This window comes from Colletotrichum spaethianum (genome assembly GCF_022836535.1).
Source record: "Colletotrichum spaethianum MAFF 239500 DNA, contig13, whole genome shotgun sequence".
Lineage (NCBI taxonomy): Eukaryota > Fungi > Ascomycota > Sordariomycetes > Glomerellales > Glomerellaceae > Colletotrichum > Colletotrichum spaethianum.
In genome coordinates this window covers 235556-262157 of record NW_026054783.1, presented here as the reverse complement: position 1 = coordinate 262157, position 26602 = coordinate 235556, and the positions used below count along the sequence as shown (strand labels likewise).

General features: G+C 57.6%; 7 protein-coding genes across 7 annotated transcripts; 2 read left to right on the top strand and 5 right to left on the bottom strand.

Moving 5' to 3' along the window:
- Positions 1 to 528: 528 nt before the first annotated feature.
- On the bottom strand, positions 529 to 3837 carry ColSpa_05747 (putative peptidase; the record flags this gene model as incomplete). Its single annotated transcript, XM_049271959.1, has 1 exon — positions 529 to 3837. One exon carries the CDS (start codon positions 3835 to 3837, stop codon positions 529 to 531), a length of 3309 nt encoding a protein of 1102 aa, XP_049127916.1.
- Positions 3838 to 4564: 727 nt separating this feature from the next.
- On the top strand, positions 4565 to 6515 carry ColSpa_05746 (signal recognition particle subunit SRP72; the record flags this gene model as incomplete). The annotated part of the gene is made up of 3 exons (XM_049271958.1): positions 4565 to 4755; positions 4808 to 5941; positions 5987 to 6515. The coding sequence occupies 3 exons, from the start codon at positions 4565 to 4567 to the stop codon at positions 6513 to 6515; spliced, it is 1854 nt and encodes a 617-aa protein (XP_049127915.1).
- A 483-nt stretch (positions 6516 to 6998) lies between these two features.
- On the bottom strand, positions 6999 to 9148 carry ColSpa_05745 (heat shock protein; the record flags this gene model as incomplete). The annotated part of the gene is made up of 3 exons (XM_049271957.1): positions 6999 to 8800; positions 8862 to 9060; positions 9122 to 9148. 3 exons carry the CDS (start codon positions 9146 to 9148, stop codon positions 6999 to 7001), a joined length of 2028 nt encoding a protein of 675 aa, XP_049127914.1.
- Positions 9149 to 12429: 3281 nt separating this feature from the next.
- On the top strand, positions 12430 to 14169 carry ColSpa_05744 (uncharacterized protein; the record flags this gene model as incomplete). The annotated part of the gene is made up of 2 exons (XM_049271956.1): positions 12430 to 14036; positions 14085 to 14169. The coding sequence occupies 2 exons, from the start codon at positions 12430 to 12432 to the stop codon at positions 14167 to 14169; spliced, it is 1692 nt and encodes a 563-aa protein (XP_049127913.1).
- Positions 14170 to 14510: 341 nt separating this feature from the next.
- ColSpa_05743 (L-2-hydroxyglutarate dehydrogenase, mitochondrial) lies at positions 14511 to 15797 on the bottom strand (the record flags this gene model as incomplete). The annotated part of the gene is made up of 2 exons (XM_049271955.1): positions 14511 to 15635; positions 15696 to 15797. 2 exons carry the CDS (start codon positions 15795 to 15797, stop codon positions 14511 to 14513), a joined length of 1227 nt encoding a protein of 408 aa, XP_049127912.1.
- Positions 15798 to 16221: 424 nt separating this feature from the next.
- Positions 16222 to 19545, bottom strand: ColSpa_05742 (putative lipase YOR059C; the record flags this gene model as incomplete). The annotated part of the gene is made up of 1 exon (XM_049271954.1): positions 16222 to 19545. One exon carries the CDS (start codon positions 19543 to 19545, stop codon positions 16222 to 16224), a length of 3324 nt encoding a protein of 1107 aa, XP_049127911.1.
- Positions 19546 to 21876: 2331 nt separating this feature from the next.
- ColSpa_05741 (putative E3 ubiquitin-protein ligase ARI6) lies at positions 21877 to 24311 on the bottom strand (the record flags this gene model as incomplete). Its single annotated transcript, XM_049271953.1, has 3 exons — positions 21877 to 22828; positions 22879 to 23385; positions 23437 to 24311. The coding sequence occupies 3 exons, from the start codon at positions 24309 to 24311 to the stop codon at positions 21877 to 21879; spliced, it is 2334 nt and encodes a 777-aa protein (XP_049127910.1).
- Between the last annotated feature and the right edge of the window lie 2291 nt (positions 24312 to 26602).

The following is a 26602-nucleotide window of genomic DNA, read 5'->3' as shown; positions in this document are numbered from 1 at the left end:
TTTCTTCCCGTCATGTTTGTTCAGCCACGAAGCGCGCATTGTTTGAGAGGGAAAAAGTGGTATTATGTTAGATTCGAAAGCGGAGCGAGCTAGGAAGGAAAAAGCTGTATTGTTACACCCTTTTTTTGCGTGGAAAGGAGAAGAAATGCAATAAAAACAATCAAGTCACTCTATAACATCGTCGCTTGATAATGCCCAGCCACCCCTTTCTACCGCAACAAGTGCCCATGTCTAAGTCTTGTACAAGATATCGCTGTTCATACACACTGGCCGTCTCACTTTGGTTCCCCTTGCGTCTCCGGGAACGAAGCCGGCTCGCTAGCCGTGGTCTCGGCGTCTTCCTCAAGCGCAGACGACGACGAGTCTTGCTGCTGCTGCTGCTGCTTCTTCGAGGAAGCCAGCTCGCCAGTCGGCTTTTTCTCTATAATCTCTTTTGCTGAAGAGATTGGTTCTTGTTGCTGCACCTGCGATTCCTTCCCCGTCACCGATGCAACATCTACCTGCGAATCTTCCTTCACCGGGGGTTTCCTACTTTGCCGCCAACGTGGGCTTCCGCTGGCCCGACGGTTCTTGCAGCCTCGTCCGAGGCGCTGGAGACGAGGCCTGCTGTCGACCGAAAACCTCCTTCTCGATGCCGATGCCAGAGTATGGCAGGCTTCGAAGCGCCTTCACGACACGAGGGCACTGCTCCTGGAGAATGCGGGCCGTCTCCGCAGCGGCAGACGACCACGGCGCCATCCCTTCCAGATCGCTGTACTCCCTGGCAAGAACGGTGAGGGTGTACGATGTTGGCCGCAGCCACTGCGGCGCCCTGCCTATGCGCCGTTCCCCCAGGGGAATATTCATCTTGAGGCCGCCCTTGATTCGGTTGACCTGCCATCCCGTCCAGTTCGGCATAAGGTGCTGTTCGCAGAGCTTGCAGGCTTCCAGCCAGTAGTCCATCTGGGCAAGTGCTTGACAGGCGTGGTTCATGGCGCGGTTGTCGAGAAGAAAGCCTGCATCCAGAAGCCGGTCAAGGTTTGCCTTGAGGCTCTTGGAGTCCCGCAGCTCCGTGAACATCTCTTGCAGAGCCCCAAACGATCTGGACAGGGAGTAGCGATACCGTGGCAATACAGCACTCGGACCATGGCCCGGGTAGGATGCTGGCCTGGCGAGTGCTAGACTTTTTTGCCAAATGAGCTCCCAAGTCTTCTTGGCGGCGTCGTACTTCTTCTCATGTACGTTCTCCTGCAGGAGCGATTGCAGCATCTCGACCGACAGATCCTTGAGGGCTGGCATGACGCCTTCTTGGCTCAGGCTCTCCTGCAGCTTCCGGAGCTCTCTGGCCGACTCGTAATCGCGGTATCGAGTGAAAAGGGCGATGGCTTTGATCAGAAGTTGTCGCAAGCGATACAGTGCATCTGCGCGTTTCAATGGATGCTGGGTGTCGTTGCCGGGACCCGCGTCCATCTGTGTATCTGTCTTTAAATCTTCAACCATCTGCCGTATGTACTTCATCAAATCCTCTGCCGCATCGACTTGCCCCGGCTTCTGACGGCTGCCAAATAGTTGCTGTTTGAACAAGGCACGGGTCTGCGCAAGGCGGGCATCAATCGAAAGCGGTAGTCCAGCGTGGATTCGCAGTTTATCAAACCTGTTCGCCCATCTCAACTGGCGCAACCGCAGACCGCCCTCCATAACAGTGACCAAGTGCTCTGGGTCAAGAGCGAACGATTTGTGCCGGACAGTTTTATGCAGCACCTTGTATGCGGGGTGAGCTTGCTTGCAATCCACCAACGCTTTCAACAACACTTTATGGGTTTCGGGCGTCCAGGGTATGTCGTGTTGGGACATAAGAGCAACGACCTCACAGACCTCGTCAAAATCCCGGCGGTCCGAATGGCGACGCAGCAAGGTGTTCCAGAGCTCAGCTTGGTTGCCGGGGACATTTGTGTTTTTGGCCTCTATGCAAGTTGCCAGAGCCTCTCGGAACCGCCCGTTATAACAGTAGGCCCTGACAACGGCCTGCAGAATAGGTACGTCGGTTCTGACCTGTCTTGACCGAGCTTGTTGGAGAAGATCGAGAGTAAATTCAAGGTCACCCTTCGATGCCGCCAGCGACATCATGGTCGCGAACGTCACCGCATTGGGCTCAGTGGCTCCGCAGAGCTCCTCGAAGACCACTTTGGCGCGGTCATACGTTGCCTGCTGCAGACAGCTCTTGAGAAGCTGGTTCCAGCTATCCGTACCCACTTTCATTCGGTGCTTGTATCTCATCTCATCAAACACTCGTCGAGCGTTGTCGTAATCTCCTAGATTTGCGTATGCGTTGATCATGTTGTTAAAGAGTACAACGGCGTCAGTTTTCCAGGTACGAATATAGGTGTCAGATAGGCGCTCGAGAGACTTGGTATCGCCGCGTGACGCGTAGAATGAGAGGTACTTCTTGAAGGCCGGTCGATCTAGCTTCCCACGGTCTGATCTGTGAAAGTCCTCGTATACTTGCTCGAGGCCCACCACGTCATCGGGGTAAAAGACATCGAACATGCCATGCAGGATTCCGTGAGGCATCGTCGTGTTGGGCAAGTCCCGGTAGACGCGGTATATTTCAGGCAAGCACTCTCGCTGACCCCGTGCCAAGGCTTCGCGGATGTAGGTGACGTACATTTTCGCCGAGTCGATGATCCTGAGTAGTGGCAGGGCCTCCTCTGGTTTGCAAGGATGCCGAAGCGCGGCTTGAGCTGCTTGCTTGAGAAGTACACTGAGGCTTTGCGCCACATCTTCGTCCATTCGTTCCGTCCTTATAAAGCGTGAGAATTGGAGAACAAGCTTCCCGATATTAGAAACAGAGGACAACGCTCCCACCCGCACTAGATCGGCGTCGCGATACGCATCGCTTGCGTGGTAGGATACCCAGACGTTTTTGACTCTCTTCCAATCAGCCTTTTTGAAGGCGTATTGGAGCAGCTCGTCCAGCCCGCCGACCATGCCCTTTGCGTCCAGTCCTTGGTTATATAGCGCAAGTGCTTCTGTCTCGCGTCCAAGGCACAGATGCGCCGCAACCGCCGATGTTAGAATTTCTGGCGTCCATTGGCTAGCGTCCATCTCAGAGAACAAGAGCGAAACCCTGCGGGCGTCAATGACATTTGTAGACCGATACAGGTACACAATGACTTCTGGGCGAAGCTCCGGCTGCAAACTCGGTTCCAGTTGCGAGTAAAGCTGCCATATCGAACCGAAATACTCCGTGTCTTTCTCTGCCATCAGCTTCCTCATTAAATCTGGCCGCGATCCTGCTCCAGCATACGAGGGGCCGCTGTGGGTATCGTGCGAATTCGTGACCGCATCCTCATCTTCTTCCTCGTCCTCAAACTCTTTTTCCTCTGCCGGGTCGATTTCTTCATAGCCAGATGGCTGGCGCTCTTCTATGACAGATGAGCCTGCGGTCTGGCCGTATCGTATCGGTCGGGAGTCGTTACTTTGTGACGGGCTCGCAACAGTGGACGAGGTGAAGGGCCTGGACCGGCGAGGAAGTCGGCGAATAGACGCTTGATGATGATCGGGCAGACCCGGAGCAAGCTTGCGCAAGAATGCGGCTGTCCCACTGGGATAGAGGAAGTCGAGGAGGAAAGTGGATGCGGCGAGGGTTTCGGGTGGTCGTGTGATCGATTCGGGGACGGACAAGCTGGCGCTATTGGGCTGCATGGCCAGCTCCGTGCTGGAGATGTCTATGGCGGCGGCACCATGCTGCCAGAAGCCGGTGTGCAGTTTGCGCCGGCTTCTGAGTGATCGTGAGGCGGATGGAAGAGCATGAAAGCTGGTGCATGATTCCAGGGTCGCCGCTGTTCTCTCAAGCATTGGGATTGAGACTGTCACCAACGCGATACCTGTCGACTATGTATGGCGGACATCAAAAGGACTCGGGGACATGCTGGTCTGGATGTCGTCGGCGCCAGTCTTTGGTATTGTCGGGTCGAACAACTCGGGAAAAGTTTTGGGTGGAGTCTCTCTGCGTACGAAATCGAAGACGTCGATGACGGGAGGCGTTTGCCCGAGCTAATCCGGCCACCTTACCGAGGCGGTCACACGACAAATTTAGTGGCAATCAGCGTAAAAAGTTCACCAAGACACATCTGTCAAAGAGCGGGTTGTGAAATCTGCAAGAAGCACAGACAAAGGGACAGCCGACGAGCGTGAAAGATCGAGTCCATCTCCAAGGTATCAGTCCATAATCCACCCGCCGTCATGTACTTTTTTGGGGAGCTTCGGCCAATCACTAGGGGCAGAGGAATATCTTCGGTCCGAGTTCCCAACTACCTACCTACCCAGATCCTTAAACATGGCTCTGCAAAGTGCCAGTGGGGGGTGCCATTAGTACTGTCTCCCACCACACCTCTAAATTTTGACAATCCCACAGTCAGTTGCGCCTGGAAAGGACACTGGGAACCTTAGGTGCGAGCCCCACCATCCCCCGCCGCGCAGCAGCAGAGGTCGATTCGACATCATCTGGTCTGTCGCGAAGTCTACTCCCACCGACGACCTGCTTGCGACGACCGAATTGATCGAATTCGACGCCGCCACAATCATGGACATCACCAAGTTGGTCGTCTCCGGCCGGGACGCGGCGCTGCTTTACGGAGACTACGCAACATACCAGAACCAGTTGGCCAAGAAGCTTCTCAACAGTCGCAAGAAATTAGGCATCGCCACGAGAAACCGCGGCAAGTTCAGCAAGAAGGGCGAGATCACTGCTGCGCAGATTGCGGAGAACCATGAGTATGTTGCACCGTACGGGAGCCTGTCCGCTTTTTTTGCTGATATCGCCCAGGTACATCCATCTGTTGCTGCTCACGAGCGAGCGCGCCTGGGCCAATGCCATGGCAATCAAGTCGTCGCACGCCTCAGATGTAAAGGGCGTAACTGGCAAGACCAGGTCACACATCGTATCTCGACTCGAAAAGGCCGCAAAGACTGCCGAACAACTCGTCGAACTCCTCTCGCAGTCGGAGGCTGGTGCCACACAGAACGACAAGCTCGAGTCCCGCGCTTACGCAGCCCAGATCCGTGGTGCTGCCCAGTTCGAGAACCAGCACTGGGAGCCTTCTCTGAGGAGCTATGCCGTTTCACGTATCATCTACAACGCCATGGCCACCTCCACCAAGGGCGACATCTTCAAGGACCTCCTTTCCGATACCATTGACCCTTCGATCCGCTATGCCGCCTATCAGCTCAAGACACCGCGTACGATACCCATTCCTGCGATTGCCAGACGCGCATTTCCTCAGTCCGACACTGCACTGGTGCAGCAGATCAACGAGCTCGACCCCAATCTGTTGAAGCAGGCGCAGGCAGAGGCCACCAAGGAGGGCGAGGGTGCTGAGAATGCCCCCAGGACCCTCACGTGGCGCTCGCGTGAGGTCAAGATCGAAGATGCTGCCATCTCCTTGGCTTGGGGCAGAGTGGAAGAGGCAAAGGCGAAACTGTCTGACCGATGGCCGTCTCTTATCAATGCCGAGCCCAGGGACGTGGCTGCCTCGTATGATGAGATTCTCGAGGCGACACAGGATGCCGCCGACGCCACTAAGGAAGCCATTGACGAGTTGCGGGGTGAGGGTGTTTCCCAGAGCGATTCCCGCATGCAGAGCTTGCAGGTCACTCGAACTGCCGTCAACTACGAGATGATCAGCTGGCGTATCGGCCGAAACCGCGTGTTGACGGGCAGCGACGACGGCCTGGCCGAGAACTACAGTTCATCGCGCAAGAAGTCCAAGAAGGGGGAGACCGCAAAGAAATCCAAGGAAGAGACACCTGGCCGCAAAGCAGCCAAACTGAAGGAGCTAGTCGCCCTTTATGAAGGAACCCTGCAAAGTCTTGAGGCTGCGCGGGAATTGCCTGGCGTGGCCAACGACGAGGACCTTGCCGAGCAGCTTGAGTCGACCGCAGAGTACTTCCAGGCCCTGAAGTGAGTCGTCCGCCTTTGACTGTTGTGTCGTGCTAACAGACGTAGGTCTCTCTCCATCGCCCGCTCCCATGCCATCATTGGCAACACGGTCAACGCCTTGGCTCTCATCAAGCACGCCACCAGCGAAGCCCAAGAGGCGGCCTCGACCCTCGGCGATGGCCCTCAACCCGAAGTCAACTCTCCCCGTAGCATCGAAGTCTCTAGCAAGGACGCCAAATCCTTGTCGAACTTCCTCCAGGGCGAGCTTCAGCGTTACCGCGCACTCGTCCACCTGTCGAATCTGCTGAAGGAGTCGGACTCGAGCGAAGATGACATCAAGAACATTCCTCTGATCGAGCGACTGCGCGAGTATCCCTCGGGAGGCATCGACCTCGCGAACCTCGTCAACATTCCACCCAAGCTGTCCACCATTCCTGTCAAGCCGATTTTCCTTGATGTTGCCTGGAACTACATCGACTACCCCGGCAAGGAGCCGCAGGGAGTCGAGCCGCCCAGCAAGCACCAGCAGGCTACCGAGAGCGAGGCCAAGCCGCCGCAACCGCAGAAGAAGGGATGGTTTGGTTTTGGTAGATAAAAGCAATACAAACCATAGCCGCTGGCTACTTCGTTACCTACTTGACATAGAAAAATTTATACTCTCAACGTGTTGACGTACGACATGGTTGTCACATTGAAGAACTGACATTGAAATGTTGTTTTGAGAGGGGATGTAGAATTATCACATCTAGCTACTCCAGATTCGGTTTGGTTTTGTACATATGCAACCCCGTCTTATCCCCTTGATCCATACCATCGATCATATCATGAATACCGAAGAGGTATCTCGTGTGAATGTTTTGATGCTCCAACGCCGGTACCGCCGACCGCAGGTATTAACAAACATTTGTAAAAGGGGTAACAAGGAAGAGAGAGGGTCGGATTCGACCGGAATATGAGTACACTTGGAATACAAACATGAGGGAAGCAAGTCTATGCCCGCCCAAACTAATCAAACATGCTAGCAAGCCATCAACGGCTTGCGGGTGGTGGAAGGACGAACTAGGAAACGAGAGAGCATTTAAGGCTTCTTCTCGCCGTCCTTGTTCTCAGAGGCGTTGGCATCCTGAGCGGGCTGCTCACCGGACTCAGCACGGGCCTTGTGCATCTTGTCGAAGAGGTTCAGGCTGGCAACCTGGAGCTCGTCGGTCTTCTCCTTGATCTCGGCAGCGGTGGCGTTGCCCTCGCCAGCCAAGCTCTTGGAGACGTACTCGCGGAGAGAGGCAATCTTCTCACGGATGCCGTCAGCCTCAGTCTTGTCGAGCTTGTCGGCATACTCGTTCAGAGCGCGCTCAGTGTCGTTCAGGACGCTGTCGGCACGGTTGGCAGCCTCAATGGCACCCTTGCGCTCCTTGTCGGTCTCGGCGTACTTCTCAGAGTCCTCAACCATCTGTTGGATCTCAGAGTCAGACAGACCAGAGCCAGAAGCAATGGTGATGGACTGGTCCTTGTTGGTGGACTTGTCCTTGGCGTGGACGTGGACAATCGAATCGGCGTCGATGTCGAAGGTGACCTCAATCTGAGGAACACCACGGTGGGCAGGGGGGATGCCGACCAACTGGAAGTTGCCGAGGAGCTTGTTGTCACGGACAAGCTCACGCTCACCCTGGTAGACCTTGATCTCGACAGCGGTCTGGAAATCGGCAGCAGTGGAGAAGGTCTGGGACTTCTTGGTGGGGATGGTGGTGTTGCGGTTGATGAGACGGGTGAAGACACCGCCGAGGGTCTCAATACCGAGGGAGAGGGGAGTGACATCGAGGAGGAGAAGGTCCTTGACCTCACCGGACAGGACGGCACCCTGGATGGCGGCACCAATGGCAACAGCCTCATCAGGGTTGACAGACTTGGCGGGGTCACGGCCAAAGATGCTCTTGACGGATTCAGAGACCTTGGGCATGCGAGTCATACCACCAACAAGGATGACCTCCTGGATGTCCTTGGCCTGGAGGTTGGCGTCCTTCAGGGCCTTGCGGACGGGGTCAATGGTACGGGTGATGAGGGGGTCAACCATCTTCTCGAGCTGAGCGCGAGTAAGCTTCTGGTTGATGTGCTTGGGGCCGGAGGAGTCGGCAGTAATGAAGGGCAGGTTGATGTCGGTGGAGAGGGAAGAAGAAAGCTCGATCTTGGCCTTCTCGGCAGCCTCACGGATACGCTGGATGGCCATGCGGTCGCCAGACAGGTCAATGCCAGAGTCCTTCTTGAACTGCTGGACAAGGTGGCGGACAAGGTGGATATCGAAGTCCTCACCACCCAAGTGGGTGTCACCGTTGGTAGACTTGACCTCAAAGACACCGTTCTGGATCTCGAGGACGGAGATATCGAAGGTACCACCACCAAGATCGTAGACGGCGACGATACGGTCGTCCTCCTTCTCCAGACCGTAGGCCAGAGCGGCGGCAGTAGGCTCGTTGACGACACGGAGAACGTTGAGGCCGGCAATCTGGCCAGCATCCTTGGTAGCCTGACGCTGGGAGTCGTTGAAGTAGGCGGGGACGGTGACAACAGCGTTCTTGACGGGCTTGGAGAGGTAGGCCTCAGCAGTCTCCTTCATCTTGTTAAGGACGAAACCACCAATCTGCGAAGGAGAGTACTTCTGGTCGCGAGCAGACACCCAGGCATCACCGTTGGAGTGCTGGACAATCTTGTAGGGGACCTCCTTGATATCTCTCTGGACCTCAGCATCGGTGAACTTGCGGCCGATCAGACGCTTGGTGGCGAAGAGGGTGTTCTCGGGGTTGACGACAGCCTGGCGCTTGGCGGCGACACCGACAAGACGCTCACCGTCCTGGGCAAACGCGACCACGGAGGGGGTTGTGCGGGCACCTGATGATATAGTTAGTCTTTTGCTGATGCGGCGCGATGGTACTTCAATGGTATTGCTCACCCTCAGAGTTCTCGATAATCTTGGGGACCTTGCCCTCCATGATGGCAACGGCAGAGTTGGTGGTACCGAGATCGATACCGATCACGGAGCCGGTGACCTTTCCATCAGTCGCCGTTGACTCGTAGCGAGCAAACTTGGAGGCGAAAGGCTGACGGGCGAAGCCTGCGGAACGGGCGACTGAGCTGGTAGCTCTGGGGAGCTGTTACGCGTTAGCATGCAAACTTTGACGGAGTCGCGGAAGCTGTTGCGAAAAAACTTACAGCTCTGGAAAAGCGTGCAGACATCATCTTGCCTGACTGTGTGTGGGTATAACAAAAGGGGATGGAGGGAGAAAAGAGGATTGCACGCGGAAAGGAATGGAAAAGCGGTTATTATAGAGTACAGAGTGGATGGATTGGGGGGAGGGAGGAGGTGATTGAGGATACGAAAAAATGATGATGGCAAGGACAGGTCGAAATTTTTTGACCCGAAAAATGATGCGCGCCCCCGGTCATAGAAGCCGACCGAAGACCGCAGGCCGGGACGCCGGCGTTGGTTATTCCGACGGGTTAAGCTCCACCGGCTGAAATTCTCAGTGGAGGTGAAGGTCCCGCACGTGACGAATGAATGGCGGGAAAAAGCTGGAGGTGACGGGATCGCCCGGCCTGCGCAGGCAATGGACGTGGCGCTAGTGGACGAGTCAGCGGCCAGGGTCGGAGCTAGGACAGCTCGGCTGTAAATTTTTCGAGTCTCTTGAGCTCTTTGCCGTGGCGGCGCGCAAGTATTGACGCGTTGATGGTTTGCTGGGGCACTAGTGGCCGGGCTTGCTTCTATCTACGGCCATCTCCCCCCCTAGAACGTGGGGATGCTCGATGCGGACACCTCTCGCCTCCCGTCCACCACTGGGTGAATTCCCATAGCATTGGGAGGCTATTAATGTAACCGTTGCGCTCAAGTCGACACAGACTTCGGTCAAGGTTTGGCTATGGCTGGTTCCCATCCGAACCGCCACAAGCTGCGCGCAACATTGAGTGTAAATTCTGCGACGAAAGAGACATTCACAAAAGAAGCAGCACTCAGCAAACAGGCATCGCGGAACAAGGATCCACTCCGACAGGCCTCGACGGCAGCGCTTCCGGTGCCGGGAGTGGATCCCGACAGTGGGCCAGAGGTACTGAGGTCGTGTTACCAGTGAAGTAAGACTTCACGTCCGAATGAGACCTCTTTCCCGATATGTAAAGCAGTCCGGCTCTACAGGGACACCGCATGCTGTTTCAGACCAACTCATCGACGCATCAATGCCCTGCTACTTTGCAATAATACAATCGCTAGGTTGAAGAAGTTTAAGCAGCGAACACGCTAAGTGATCGCTTTGCTGCGCCAACGACTGCGAAAGAAGATACGGCAGTCATTGCTATTCATGACGATAAGGGGCTCTGCCGATAGGTTAGCGGCAGTGCCGACAACTAGGTTCACAAACCGATACGGAAGTATACTCATCCTCCAACCGTTGATGACCAGTGACTTTATGGCCTCAGCAATGCTCTAGCTTCAAGCAGGTCTCGCCGACTGTGAGGCCCGTCTTCAACGACACACACATCCTACTCGATATGATTGATACCGGCTAGCCACTATTTATTCCTTTCAATCTTTGCCGTCATGGGCGGTATTCGTTTCGACATAAACGCGACTAGCAAGGACTTTGTACCGAGCTCGTCGATATGGTCTTTCCGAATTCGCCGTTTATTCAACACAGACCGTTTGATTTCTTTGATCAGCAGAATTTTGAACGTCTGTCTTAGCCGTGCAATGAACTCCTCTCGTCGAGGAGAGCTTCTGGAAAGCCAACTGCACCTCCAAGTGTCAGTCAAACTGTCTGGAGCACCGCGACGACTCCAACCACAAGTTATCGATCGGGTTTACTGACCACATGAAGTTGTGTGCCATGTCAATACGACGACGTGAGAAAGCGGAAATGCTTTGTATATCACAAAAAAAACACAGAGTTCTAGCTGAGAACCTCTTGCCACCGGTTACAGAAAGTAATGGTCCAAGCTTGAGACATAACACTACACCTGCAATGTATATGCATTTCTCGTGAATTTCGGTTTGGCTCGTTCGTGACTTGAGGTTGGCAGGGGCAGTGCATTTTATCGCAGTCCGATACAACTTCAGTTTATCTTGTTTATCTTCTAGACTAGAACAGCTAGTCTGATGTCGCTGTCAGTACAGACACTGCGTGACACTAGGTAGGCTGGGCCGACAGATCACAAGGGGGCCCACAAGCGGACAAGGGTCAGTGGCGTTGGACGGGGATCGGGGTAGATGAGGCAACAACGGATATTTGCAGATGTGTTGATGGAACAGCGACGCCGACTTTAAGCCCGTCTTCAAGACCATCCTGAGAAGTAGCTCTCCGAATTCTTATTCAACAAAAGGGAACAGCAATACACTCTTTATCCGGCGTCTTCTGGGTAAACCCTCAGTAGACAGCGGGAATGGGCGTCGGTTTAGACCCCAGGCTAAATTCAGAGCAGCCCAAGCTCCCGACGCACCAGCCCGCGCAGCAGCTTCAGCAGGCGAGTACGTACTGCAGAGGTACCGCCACGCCTTAGAAATCTGCTAGGTAATTAGAGGGCATCTCAGCGCCGACCAACCAGGACCAAGGGGAAATCAGAACAGGCCCCTCCCGCCATACACGGACGTCATGCGGAAAGTTGCCTCTCGTCTCGCGCAACTCTCATAGCCCTCCAGACATCCAACGCTCGAAACCATCCCTCGACGTCTTTGGTCGCCAAGTTCTCACCGTTGCTTGTCGCCGCATTGCTCAACATACCCATTGCATTGAGTACACGACTGGCGCAGCCCGACCTCGCGTGCTTCGGCAGCTGTATGTTTGCTTCCTGACGCATTCTTTGGCCACTCCATAAGCCATCATGGCTGTGAAAGATGGCGTCTCGTATGTCCGACCAGGAACCGCCATCGTACGTTGCGCTTCTAACTTTTCGACCTTGCAGCTATTACCCGACGAACAACCTGATTTCGAAGAAGCCGCGAAGGCACTACCGCATCCCTGTTCGATCTCAGTGTGTCCTCCCATCGACAGCTCGTCAAGCGCGCTGGCATGCGATAAATGCTAACCTAGCCTCTCGTCAGACACTGGCAACTTCGATCGCTTATCAGCGCCGAGAAACAAAGTTTCGTCTACTTTCCCGGGGGCGCCGGCAGCAACCACGTCCAACGGCTCAACACAACCACCAAGGAATGCGAAACCGTCAGGTTCCTCTCCTTTTCGCCACGATGTCTGGTTGCCGAGAACGGTTGGGTGTGTTGTGGGGGAGAGACGGGCGAGTTCACAGCGATTCAGACGGACAGCACGGGCGATGATGACAACAACCTCGGTCTCCAACTCAATCTCGAACCCGACGCTCGATTGCCCCTCGGACTCGATTCCGATTCTACTCGACCGGAAGATAACGTCTTCTCCCTTCTCAGCCAATCGCGGCGGGTGAACATGAGTAGCAGGGCGAATAAAAGTGTTGTTGCCAGGAGCCAGAAGCTGGCGCGCGACCGCGTCAACTGTATAACGATGTGGTTCCCGCCAGCCGCTGGCCCGATGCATCACGGTGCTTATACCGAGCCCGCTGCCGTTCTGGCCAATAATGACAAGACGGTGGTCCTGGTTGGATTGCGCGACTTTGAAAGCCAGGAGAAGGTTGAACCGCTGGACGTTGTGACGTACCCAGACTACGTCAATCGCGCCATCATTTCGCCTGACGGCCGTCTTCTGATTGCAATCCTCGACGACCCCTTTTTGTACATTCACCACCGCGTTGAGGCAACCATCGACGAGAATGGTCCATTCAGAAACGATGACAAGACTGAATACCGTTGGGAGCTGTGCGGCAAAATCCTACTCAACAGCCAGCGCAGGGACGATGGATCCGACAGTAGAGGGAGTTTTGCGGCATGTTTCTCCAACACTGGAGCGTACTTGGCTGTGGGGACGCAGTACGGTACGATTTCGGTATTCGATGTCGAGAGCCTCACTGATCCTGACGTTGCCGATCCCTTGTTGACCTCCTTCACATCGTCACGTCCGATGGCTGGATCTGGAGCTGTCCGCGACATGTCTTTCTGTCCCGGCCCTTATGATCTCCTGGCTTGGACAGAAGACCGCGGCCATGTCGGTATTGCCGATCTAAGGAGTGGCTTCGTGCAGCGTCAAATCCTAGACATCAGTGTCGCTGAAGACTATGACCACATACCCATCCTCGATCGCGCCACGATCGATCCTCGGCTGCTTGAGGGCCGCGGTGAACCAAATGACACGCTCTCCTCCATCCTGCCAGACGCCGGCGAGATTCGTCGGCGGCGCGGTGACGGTCCGAGCGGCCGACACCACCTAGCCCTTACACCCGACGAGACACGAGTGCTCGAAGCTTTGCAGGAGGAGCGGATGAGGCGTGAACAGAGAGAACGGATCTCAGCACGAATGGCAGAGCAAGGGTCGCAGCAATCGCCGATGCAGTTCTTTGGAGGGATGCCCCCCTTGGGAGGGAGAGGTGCCCGTATTGACCCTGAAATACTGGCGCGGGCACGGAACGGCAGTGCCGCACGTCGAGAGCAGACTGCTTCGATGCGGACAAATCGCGAGCGTACGGCTGTCGAGCCCGGCGAGCCGAGCGACGACGCCAACCAGAACGTATCCAGGGCGATTGGCGACCTCCTCGGAAACATTCGCGACTCAAGGGAACGAGCGCAAGAACGCATACGGACTGCTCAGCGGCTCATTCTGCAATCCAACACCGACCGAGAGCGCATGCTGGACTTGGCGAATCCTCATCCACCCAGGCGTTCGGCAAGCATACGGCCAGGCGATACTTCGGCGGCGGCACAGCGCGGAACAAGCGGCCTGCGCAGCCTGACATCTTCCGGGAGCGGCTGGGCAGACCTCGAGGCGCTCTACAGCCTTTCGTTCGAGAGCAACATCCAGGACCTGAGGCAAGCCGTCAGAGACCGCGACAGGGACCGCGATCGCGCATCCATCCTGCCGCTGCTTAACTCCGTTGCGATCCGCGAGCTAGAGGAGCGCAATAGCCGCCGGCGTGTCGTGCTCGAGCATGGCGTTCACGAGGCTCCTCCCGAGCCTGACAACACGGCCGGGATCTCGTGGAGCGAGGATGGCAGAATACTGTGAGTGTTGTGCATCATATAATAGGCAATGTTCACTAACAATCCTAGGTACGTGGGAGCCGAAAACGGCATCTACGAATTCCACGTTGATGTTCAGGGCCGCAAGTTCCACCCCAGCTTGACGTTGCGGTAGAGATGTGCGATAGGTCAATTTTGTTTGCTGGCGTTGGCGGGCCAATGACGGACTGTGGCAGTGATTGTACAGCCGAATATGAAATAACTACTAGGACGGCGTCGTGGAACCTGAAAGGATTAGGATGGGACATGGATTTTGACCACACACACACACACGCATTCGTTGAAAAGAAAAAAGTCTGCAGCGTTGTATGAATCTGGCTTAAATTTTTTTTTTTGGATGGGCGGTCTTTTGACGCATCCCTTAGCGCATGTGTGTATAATACAATGTATCAGAGCATACGTCCTAAGGGTGGTTGGCCACCTCGAGCCGGACACCAGAATGCCCAAGCAAGCACCTTACCCGTAGAGTATCTCGTCGACCCGTTCCGCGATGGCCAGACAGCTCGTAAGGCCGGGGCTTTCGATGCCCAGCAGGTTGACCCATCCCTCGTAGCCGTCTTCCTTCCTGATGATGAAGTCGTGGAACCCTGTGCCGTGCCCCACGGCCCCGAACTTGCCCAGCTTCGGCCGGATGCCCGCGTAGTCCGGCTCCAGACAGCTCTCGTCGAGGCCCGGCAGGTATCTCTTGATGGCGTCAATGGCCGCCGGCAACCTGGCGCCGTTGACGGCCAGGTCGTCGGCCGAATCGACCCATTCCACGTCCGGGCCGAAGCGTACCCGCCCCGCGAGGTCCAGCGTCAGATGCGTCCCCAGCCCGCCGGCGCCGGGCTCCGGCGCCGGGTAGATGAGCCTGCCGACCTTGGGCGCCGAGCTCGCGTAGGAGAAGTAGTTGCCCTTGGCGTAGTACATGGCGCGCCGCTCCGCCGCGGGCACAATCATGTTGTGCACGTCGACGGCGCCCAGCCCCGCGGCGTTGACCAGCACCTCGGCCGTCACGGCGCTCTCCTCCCCCGTCGCGGGATCCCGCACGCGCACCTCCCACCCGGCGCTGCCTTTCTGCCCAAGCGGCGTCACCCCTGTCACGGCGGAGCTCAGCGCCACGACGCCCCCGGCATCCTCGAAGAGGCCCATCAGCCCGACCATCAGGCCGTGCGAGTCCACGATGCCCGTCGTGGGGCTCTCGAGCACACCGGCCTCGGCCCGGACGTCCGGCTCCAGCCTCTGCGCCTCCTCGGCCGCGACCCAGCGCACGGGGACGTGGATCTCGTTGTTGCAAAAGTCGTGCACGCGCTCGAGGGCCTCGCGCTGGGCGCTCGTCTGCGCGACGATCCACTTGCCCGTGTTGGCGTGCGCGACGCCGCGCTCGCGGCAAAAGGCGTAGAGCAGCTCCTTGCCGCGGATGCAGAGCGACGTCTTGAGGGTCCCCGCCCCGTAGTAGATGCCCGCGTGGATGACCTCGCTGTTGCGCGACGACGTCTCCGTGCCGACGGCGCCGTGGCGCTCGAGTAGGACCGTCGACGTCCCCGGGCGCTGGGCGAGGGCGCGCGCTGTTGCGAGGCCTACCGCGCCGCCTCCCACGACCTGTCGTGGGTTAGCATCGAGTGTCGAGCATGGGAGCGTTGTTGCGGGTGTTCAACTCACGACGTGGGTGAAGTCGGCTCGCGCAGAGGCCGTCGTCGAGAACTCCCGCCGGGCCCGTCGGAGTCCATTGATCGATCTCGGAGAAAACGACCTCAAGAACATGATGGCTGTCTGCAGCGGCTTGGCTGGCTCGAGGTGAGCTGTGAGAGAAGACGTTTATACATGTTCCCACTTGTCGATGACGCCACCGGGACGATGCAGGGGTCCCGGCATCGCATCGGCTGCTAGTCATGTACCCGAAAAGCGGTGGACCGCACATGGGATTCGAAGTAGCCAACTATTGATTGACGACTACATGGCAACAATTTGTTGGATCCGACGAGCCACGACATCGCCAGGCTTCAAAACAAGAGATCCTCGACTTTGAAGCTCTTCGAAAATAATGCTGATGGAACGGTTAATGAGTATCTCAAGCCATATGATAATAGTGGTCATCACCCAAAGTCGTTAAAACGTGATCTCATCGATTAAAACAGTATATATGTACGTAGGTATCAATGTGCGTCCAATCCTCGTCTTTTGGCTATTAGTCCACGCCGCCGTCGTCGTTCTTGCCGTCCGGCTTCGGGGACGTCTTGCGAGTTAAGCCTCCCCTGCCCACAATCTTCTCCGTCCAGTTCCAGCCCCCTAGCGGCGCTGTCGACCGGTTGCCGTCCTTATCCTTGTCCTTGAACTCCGTATCCTTGGGGCTCCTGGCGCTGGCTGTCGTGGCCGTTGTCTCGCTGTCGTCGCTGTCCGCCCAGTCCCGGTCGCTCCACGTGACGGAATCGACCCGCTCCGGCCGTGGCCGAGGCGATCTGGTGATCCGGGGCGGGCTGGCCGATGAGCTACGTGAGGACGAGCGACGTTTGGGTGGCGCCTGCATGTCTGGCACCACGTCTTCCGCCTCCCGTTGTGAGTTAGGCGACAGCAGACCTCCGGTGGGCCTATCGCTCGCGCCATCGTTGGATGGCACACCGCTATCCCTGACCTCGTCGCCGTACTTGTTCGGTGCCTGGCCAATGTCGAGCGCCAGCTCGCCAGACGACTCGTCTTCGTCACGGGTCCTTGCGGTCGCCGAATCGCTGAAGTGGGCGTCGACCAGGTGCTTCACAACAGGCCAGCCGTAGGCATTGGCGAACATCCGACGCACAATGATGTTGTTGTGCGCGTCGGGTTCCAGTTTGACAAGCACTTTTCGCCATGCTAGGCCACGGTGGTAAGCACGAGCAATCTTCTCTTCAACCCGCATCTGCGAACCATCAATCTCCTCATCGGGCCCCTTGTCGGGGTTCGTATTGGCCGTGTCGTCGTAGTCTCGCGTCGAGTCCATGGTGTTTTCATGCGAGAAACGTTGCGACGGATGAGGCGATGAGTCCGTGCTGGTCCTTGATCCGCCAGAACCCGTCGATGCAGCCCGCCTAAAAGTGCTTCTGCGAGACGCCAGCGAGCCGGTGGGCTTCTTCTTCAATGGCGGCGGCGGGATATCCGACGGATGGTAGACGCGATCGTGGAAAATGGCTCTGGGGCGCTTGGTGGGGTCGATGAGGTACTCGGTGGTAGGAATCTTGGGGTTGATCAGGTCGTGTGCGGACTCGAAGAAGCTCGTTCTCGGCGGCGCAATATGCTGGTCTCGCTCCAGCTCGTGGCCTGCAGTGACTTTGGAACCCGACGTTTGCGACATCTCGTCAAAGTTGATTGTCTGACTCCGCTTGTAGATTTTGTGCTGCTTGTTGGACATGCTGGGCGTTTTGGGTTGCGTTTTGGACTGCGCTTGCTCGTTGCCCTTGAAAAGGGAGAAGAAGCCGGCAAACGGTCCGTTGTTGGCACCGTCCTTTGCGCCCTCGGGTCCTGCTTCGTTGTACGGCGTAGGGACCGACCGGAGACTAGCCTGGTCGTCCTCCATCATTGCGTTCCGCGGCGGCTGCGGCACCTCAACAGCGTTGGACGGGGCTGTCGGCGTGATGTTGCCAGAGTGGTCATCCACAGGCTCCTCCTCATCCGGAGGGAGGGCGCTGGATCTCCGTGGCGTCGGTGCCAAGCTTCCGCCGGTCAGTTCCGCCCAGCCGGCGCCCACCAGTGTCTCGACCAAGCCGGCGTCTCGTCGTGCCTTCTCCACGCGGCCGAGACCCTGCCAATCGAGGAACAGAAGACAGCTGGTTCTCAGCGGGACGATGCCATCGTTGACCACGTTGGAGTAGACCGTGCGGTTGCGGAACTTCTTGAGCGCCGTATGGGCCGGGCCAGTCGGCAGAATCCGCAGCAGAGGCTTCGACTCGGGTTGGACCTCGCCCATGACCCTCTTGTGTGCACTTTCGCCAAGATTGCTGACGATGGCGCCCCAGCCGCTCCTCGCGATGGTGGGCGCCCGCCACGTAAGACCAAGATCCTGGCCCGTTCTGCCGACCAGGCCAAAGTCCAAGGCAAACTTGACATACAAGGGGTTTTCGTTGCTGAGGCCGAGGAACGGTGTGGCAAGGGCGACAAAGTTGATTGGTTTGATTAGGGTAAAGAATTCTGGTGAGTGCTTCTGGATATATGCAACGGCGTATGTCTGTATCAGTCCACCCAGAGAGTGGCCGATGAAACTGATGCTGGTGATCTTGAAAGGACGCTTCTCTTTGGCTTCTTCTTTATGGATCGTGCTGTGTTTGTGAGCCGCCTTACTGTCTGGTTCAGTTTTGTTGAAGACTGCAGCGACTGCCGTCTCCGTGTGGCCCTTCTTTGACGGCAGAAACGGCTGATCGGGGTACGACATGGAGAGGATGTACCTAGCCAGCCTCTTACCCAGGTATTTGATACCTCTTTCTGTCCTTGTCGCGTTGCCCGAGAAGCCGCGCACAATGACCTCTTCGTCGTCCCCATCGTCTTCTGCAGGGCTGTCGTCTTGAGTCTTGTCTTTATCATCTTCTGTGGCATCTCCGTCTTTCTTGGCTTCCTTCTCAGCGCGCTCCTTGGCACGCCTGGCCTTGGCATCAATCTTGGCCTGCGCGACTGTCTGATCAATGCTCTCCTTTAAATACAGCATGTCCGCTCCCAGGTTGCTGTGCAGGCCGTGGGTAAGGACAACCAAGTGCACCTTCTTTTGTTTAATTTCAAGCTTCTCCTCCTGCGGTATCTCTTGGGTGACGCTCTCAACAGGCTGGTCCTTCTTGTTACGGCTCTTGAGCCGGTCGATGTTGAGGTCGTCCCATCCCGGAAGCCTCGGGGTGTTCCACAGAGCGGCCGTGTCCTCCACCTTGAGGTGTATGGCTTTGGAGAACACGCCCTTCAGCTGCGCCGGGTGGTGGCCGTCCTTGGCACCCACGCTCTGCTGGTGGTCGGCGACCCTGCCGGGCTGTGGTACTTGGGTCTGGCCGCCGATGACGGGCAGCGAGGAACTCAGGTTCAGCGACTTTGCGTCCCTAGCGAGCGTCACCTCGTACCCGACCGCGGCCGAAGTCGAGAAGATGACCTGCGACGACACCTCGACGATCCACGATGCGCACTCGGTCTCTTGGTCTCCTGGGGCCGCACCGCCAAAGTGGCCGCCGCCTCCGGTTCCCGCGCTCTGTCGTATGTGCTCCGGCACCACCAGCTCGCACTCCCACGAGCCACCAGCCTTGAGCATGGGCTCGAACTCGGGAACGCCATAGCGGCGGGGGTTCGCAAACTTGACGTTGGGGTTGAAGTTGGACGGGTAGGCAGCGGCGCCCAGCGTGTAGGGGCCATGAACAAACGCGGCGCGCAGGGCGATGGCGGAGGTGTTACGGACGCGCAGGTAGAGGCGCTCGGGTGAGGGCAGGATTCGGTCCTGGGAGGGCGTATAGGTGACGGTATAGCGGACGACCTCTCCGATCTTGACGCTCCCGACCTGGTAGACGAGGAGCATTGTGATGTCGTATACGCTGCACCGGGGAGAAGGGAGGCAGGTAAGGTATGTAGGTGTGCTATTGTCGGCCCGTTGGTGACGCCGTCATTTCCGGGCGGCCGCTTCTCGAGGAGTCCGGCGGGAAGCTATGCGGAGTGAAGTTCGTACGGTTGGAGCAGATGCTGGCTAACAATGGGGGGGGTTTATCGGGTCGCGGCTTGGATATCGCATTCGCAAGCAAAATAGGGAGGAAATATGAGAGGGCACGCGAGGTGTTTCCGGGGTTGGGAAGGTGGTCTAGAGGTGCGAGGTGGTAGTAGATGGGAGAGGAGGAAGACGGCGGGAACACAGGTCCGTAGAAAGTATCGGTAGCTATCCGACAACGCAGCAGGCTGAGGCGTGCAGGTTCTAGGTTGATGTACACCAGGTCACAGCAACAAGCATGCAGTGGGCAGAAGCAGACGTAGGAACAGAAAGCCGACCCGGCGAAAGCATCAGCATTAGGGAGAGAGGCAACATACGCAGATGCAGCGATAGCCCGAGAGCGAAGGAGAGCACGAGGGACCCGAGAGACCGGGGTGTGGCCGCTAAAGAGCATACAGATGCACAGACAACGTCATTGGGCGAAGCATCCGGCCGCCATGGGAGCATTCAAGCACTGGACGAGCAGCAGTGAGTGAAAGGAATGCCAAATGGCTCACCCCACCACCTGTCCATTTTTCTTTTCGCTTTCTCCATTTCCCATTCGATCCGGCGTGGGACTCGCTCTGCTAAGCTCAAAGCCCGCACCCCCCAACCTTTTTGCTTGGCTCGCGCAATGCCCAGTGTAAATGGATTATGGACCTCGAGCTAGAGCTCCCTGCCTCGCCAACAGATTAAGCTCTTTGAGAAATCTATGAGGAAAACACAGCAGAATACGGGAAATCTTCTCGTCCCATTGCAAGGTCCCTCCTCGCAACCCCTGGCGGCCCTGCTCAATCCAGGCCTCCTTGGACCCGACCCAAGAGTTCAATCCGAGAGAATTCCCCATACCGGACGACGAGCAGGAATAAAACTCTCACTCTATTTCTAACTAAGCCCATTCTCAAACCACGGGCAGCAGAAAGTGAGAATGCCATGCCCAAAACCCAGACTTGGCTCAGAAAAGGGGGGGGGGGGGGGGGGGGGAGAGGCCCATGTGTGTGTGTGTGTGTGTCAACCCGACAGACCAGCATTCTCCGGCCTTGCACTTCGTCGCCAGAGCAAGTAAAAAACCGTCAGAAGTCGTCGGCCAAAGCTGTTGCAGGCATCGCCAGTCTTGGCAGGGGACCACACGTCCCCGATCGATGGACAACCATCGAGATGCTCATTGGTGGGGCGCATCATGTGCAACGATGCGGCCCTTAACCTTTCGTACACCAACCGGTGCGATACGGACTCTCGCTCTGTACCCGGCGATAGTTTGCGTTCGAGTACGTGCGTCCATGTGTGTGAGCGCGACGCATTCGCCATCCCGCCCGTTGCTTGGGTGAGGTGCAATGCGGCGTCGTCGCATACAAGAGCCTGGCCGGCACCATCCCTGGGGATGCGAGATGGCCCATCAATGCAAACGACACGCCAGGAACTGCACCACGTCGCCATGGCCCCAACGGAGCCGGGCAGGGAGACGTCCGCTGCGAGTCAGCCAGCCTCATCCTCCTGCCATTTTCGACCGCTCCTTCAACCAGCTTTGCTAGATATCCTCTCATCCAGCTACAACGACTAACCCTGTCGACTCCGGACCCAGGTCCGTAAGCCTCGACGCCCAAAGACCGCCCAACTCTCTCTTCCCCCCACTGACAACAGCAGCCGCATCTTCGTTCTCTCTCGTCAGGCCACTACGGTGCGCTACTGGATGTCAACACGGATCTGGCCAGCAGAACTGCCGGGCCAAAGTATATCTGCATCACAACAGGACGTGCCTAGCAAGCGGAGCCCTCCGAGATGGGCATCCTCCACGCCCTTGGTTGGTCCACGATATTGGACGACATGGCACATGGGACCCGATCCGTGCCACCCAGGGCGAACCAGCCGAGGTCGAAACTTCACATGAGAAACGGCAGGCTGGCAGGCGAGGGAAGGCAAGCACAAAAAAAAAAACCAAATGAACCTGCTGCAATCGTTACTAAACTGCCTACTCCCCGAAAACCTTAGACCATGTCCGCCCCGAGGATATATCACGCGCCTAGTGTTACAAGCATAACCCCATGAAATAGCAAGCAGCCTTCCCAAAACGTGCAACATGGACCAAAACGGCAATGGCAAATCATCACATCGTGCTGTGTCCTGGGCCCTATTCTGTCGTCGTCGTCAAGTACTTCGTTGTCTGTCGTATCAGGCCATGGCCGTCGGTTCCCCCTCGGGCATGCCTGGCCGCACATGGTTTCGCCATTCGTGCACACGGTTCATGCCGCGGCCCACCCCCGTGAGCCCGGCGAGCGTCGACGACTTGGGCTCTTCTCGCATTCGTCTCCGGCTCCGCGGCGCATGCACCGCTGCCTCCATCTCGTAATCGTGTACTGTCCGCCCCGGTACCACCCGCTCGGATGGCCGCGTGGTCCTGTTGTACATCTCCTCCTCTATCGTGTGCCTCCTCAGTAACGGAATTGGCGGAGGGGGGCCCATCATCATTGGCGCCGCCATGGAGAGAGGTCCCATTGGGGGAGCAGCCAGTGGCCCGAGGGGTGGCACCGGTGGCGGTGGCATCATCCCCGGCCGGGGGCCACTCGGGCTCGAACGGAACTCTGAAAAGCGCTCGGCGAGGCGCTGCCCCAAGGGGTCGGGGGGGACGCCTCTCGCCCTATTGACCCCCGACATGTAGTCCGTCGGCGCCGGGCGTTCAAAAGCCGCCGGTGGCGTTGGCGCCGGCGGCACGGGTGCGGATGCAAATGCCTCGGGCTCTCTGCGATAGTCGTCATTCATGAAATGGCCCGCCGTGTTGCCGACACCGACAATATCCCCGTACCCTCTGTCGTAAACGTCATCGTCCACCTCGTAACTCTGCAGCGCCCGCGCAAGGCCTTCGTCGCGGTTCTCCTGGAATCGCCGCATCAGTCTGCTGTCGTACTCTTGCGACCGAGACCGCAGCGGCGGTGCACTGGAGGCAGCAGTTGACCGCATACTCCTCGAGCTCTCGGTCAGGTCCAGCCGCTCCATGCGTTCGATCGCAGCTGGCATCTGCATGTCACGCAGTTGGTCCACGTCCGCTGTATCATAGTTGAACCAGGGACAATCGCAGCTCTTCCACTTTGTGCCGCATACCATGCAGAACTGTGCTCCGCAGAGGCTGCGCTAATCAGCAAGATCCAGAAATCGAGAAGCAAGCATGGTCCTTACCATGTCATGTGGTTGCAGCCTTCCTTGAGCTCAACCATGTGATTGCACTTGTAGCATCGCTTCCAGCCCTCGTCCTTGGCCTGGTCCAGGAATCTTGTCGTCTCCTCGTCGTTTGGGCATTCCCTCGACGAGTGCCACCGGCCGTTACACGAGCAGCACACTTTGGTCCGGCACTGGCCACACTTGCCGTATTTGCGACCTCCTTCTTTGCGGATGTAACTTGGCTTGATCCAGGCGCCACATTTTCTCGAGGGACAGTAGATGCGGTTTCGCGCCGAGTACTCTTGGAACTTTCGATTCCACTTCTTCTTGAACTCGGCCGAGAACAGGTGGTCGACATGTTTTAGGGCAATGTTCTCGGAGCAGCACTTGGGAGGCATTTCCTGCGGGTCAGTGATGGAGATCTTGAAGTGCCTCTTCAGACATCCGCTACACATCCGATGTCCGCACTTGAGCTTTGCAATCTTGCTCGACGGGAAATCGTCCATGCACACAACGCACTCAACCCTGTTAAGAAGCGTCAGCATCCACTGTATTTTCTCGTCTTGTTCGGCCTACCTGGCCGTCTTCTCGGACGAGTAGGAGACGGAGCTCCCCGTGAGCAGGTTGCCCAAGAAGCTAGATGAACGCCTGTTGGACGAGGCCGTGCTGTGCGTGTGCGACGTGACATGCGATGCCCCCGAGACCGTGTTGGAGCGGCGGATCGTGCGGGTCTCTGGGTACATGGTCTGGGACGGGTGTCTCCTTGGGTTTCTGCTCAGGATCAAGTCAGATTCGCCCCGAGCCGGGTGAATCTCATACACCAACCTCTTGGAGGAGCTGGGCGGCTTAGAGATTTCGTACGTCTTGGGCGACGGGCGATGGTGGTTTGATCTCCGGCCCGGGCTGTGGGAACGCTGTCTCGAGTAGTGCCGATCTGATGCCGGCCGCGAGATGTGAGAACGGTGCCGAGAGGGCGAGCGGCTGTACTCGTCCATAGACTGCCGTGGCGTGGGTTCCGTAGAGCCGTCCTCCTCCATGTAGATGATCTTCTTGATCTTCCTGCGGCGCTTCGGCGTCTTGTCGTCCGCCGGCGGCCGTCGCCGCTCGACGACCGTCTGACGTGCCGGTTTCTCGCATCTCTCCCTCTCCCGCCTGTCCCTGCCCCGACGTCGTTCCCGCTTCTCCTCTTGCGTGGAGACGCTGGTCTCGGATTCCTCGTCCGACTCCGTCTCGGAGGCGGACTCCGAATACCGCGAAGACCGCCTCGACTCGTAGACACGGCGTGTCCTCGATTGGTGGTTTGACCTCGGACTGCGACCACGCGCGGAACTTTCCCTCTCCCCCTCTCTCTCCCTTCCGCCGGAGGGCGGTTCCTCGTCGTAAGAATCGTAACCATTGTCGACGGGCACCCTTCCCCTCCTGTACGGAGCTGCCTTGGGGGTCCTAGGCATGGTGGGTGCAAGGGTGGCAGACACGCCGCTGGTGGTGTTTACGGAGCGGCTTCGTCCCATGGACGAAGTCCTCTCGTCGGGCCCTTGTATAAGGTCTCTGGGCCTCCGGTACGGCATCGAGTCGAAGGCGGTCTCCCCAGCGGGTTGCCAATCATAGTGTGCGATGGGCGGCGGACTGAGAGGGTGCCGCCGCCGGCTCGTTCTCCTGTGCAACTCTGCGCCATCTCGATAGGCCATTGGGCTGCGGTCAGCCTCATGCGGGAGGTGAGAGAAGTTTGAGATGGGTTCGGGAGCGGGAATCGTTGAATCGAGGGTCGAGAAGGGGGTGCACCCGGACAGCTGGTTGCTCGTGAGTGGGTGGCTTCAATGCATGCCGCGGAGCTATGATTGGACTTGGATGACGGGTTGCATATCGGCCATGCACATGCAGGCGTGCAAAGGTGATGAATGTGCGCCCTGGAAAAGCAGACGACGGCGACGGTTTGCCTTGCCCTGTGGTGAGGTATCAATCGGGCAGCAGTGGAAGCTGTCTGGTCGGACGGGGCGAGCTTGTGGAGAGGACGAAGCCTGGAGGGAGGCGGCCGAGGAAGTGTAGATGCCTCGTTGGATCACGACGTCGCAGGATCAGGCTGTGGGGAAGGAAGAGGGGCTGGACATGCTGTTGGTGAAATGGTGAATGGCAGCCTGGAACAAGCCTTGCACAATGGAATGTCCATTCAGGCAAGGGGGAGAGAGAGAGAGAGGGAGCAAAGACATTCGTCCAACCTGAAATCCATGGCAAGTCGAGCCCGCCCGCTTGTGACAAGCAGGGAGTCATTGCCCGACGGGAGCTGCCTACTGCCACCGACACTAACAGGGCGCCACCGACGGGCAATCGATTGGCCCCTATTGTGCTGCGGCGGGGTGAACTTGTCTCTGACGAGAGGCGCCCTTGAATCCTACCTTCACCCGTAGGCTCGTCGTCTTGTGGCCCATGCCCTGCTGCGGCCCCATTTCCCGTGATTTGAACACAACCAAGACTCTCTCCCGTATCGAATCAGCACATCGCAGCCCTCGCCGGGCTGTTTGACCTTGGTTCCAACCCCCTAGTTTTTGCACCGCACGCACACAAAATACCAACGTCCAAGAGACACGGACGACGCAGACAGTCGTCTTACAGTCGTCCGAGCTAGCGGCCAGTCCGATCTGCACCCACCAGCAGCGGCATGCCTCTCTGACAGCAAACCTTGAGGCGAAGAGGAGGGTGGGAGGCGCGGGAAGCTAGCGCTCGCCGAGCCCTGTCCTGTGTGCCTACATAGTCCCTAGTGTGCTGCAGGGAACTGCCCACTACCGTCAAGCGAGGGAACCGCCGGAAGCTGGAACTGCCTGCGCACGTGCATCAGCCCTCTGCATTCCTCAGCCATGATCCTAACCGGTGACCACGGCCTTGGGCAGACACGGACACTGTGATTTGGCCGACGGTCTCATGTTGGGGGAGGGGGCGACGATGCAGAAGCTTCCGTTACGCGGATCAACTCGAGGGTCTACCCTAAACGCAAATCCGCCTGTCCACCGACAAAATCCCATGTGCAGATTTTAGCGATGTCGGTCCACTTCGGCCGGCACTAAAGTAGATCGGGTCAACGGCCTGCCGACGCCTACGGCGCTTCGGGGCTCGATTGGCTCAGGTGGGGCCGATCCGGCAGTCGGTGCCCGAGTCAGCTCTCGTGTCTCTCGGCAGACCGCCTCGTCACGCATCGAGAATAGTGTTCTCTTTTTTTTTTTCTCTTTTTCCGGAAACCATTGGCTAATTGCCTGAGCCCGAGCCTTGTGAGAGCCACTCACACGCAGCACACGATTGTCGTATCGCAGCTCTGGTCTCGTGGAAGCGGCACTCTCAGCTCGGCGTCAGTGGCTTTGCGCACACTAGCACGTGCTGCCAGTCCGCAAGCTTCCTCCCTCCTTTCCGACATCGCCGCCATCATCACCGATTCTTGCAGGAAATGTGGAAGTCTCACTAGCGCCGAGTAGAAGAAAAACTCTCGCAGGCCTCGCGACATCGCCCTCGCCGGCGAAGACGTCCAACATTCACCACGCCTTTGGCACGCCCCTCCAGCTCGGACCCGCGTCGGCTTCAGCCTGTGTATTGTCCACGAGCTTGGTATATCCACTCGGCAAACAGTCCTCGCATCTATCTCCGTTCTGGATCGGCCCAGAACCAAGCTCCTTTCATTGGTGGATCTTCCGCTTTCCACTCTCCATAACTTGGCCTCTCCCCGAATCCCCGGTCTCCACCTCGAATACCGGTAGTC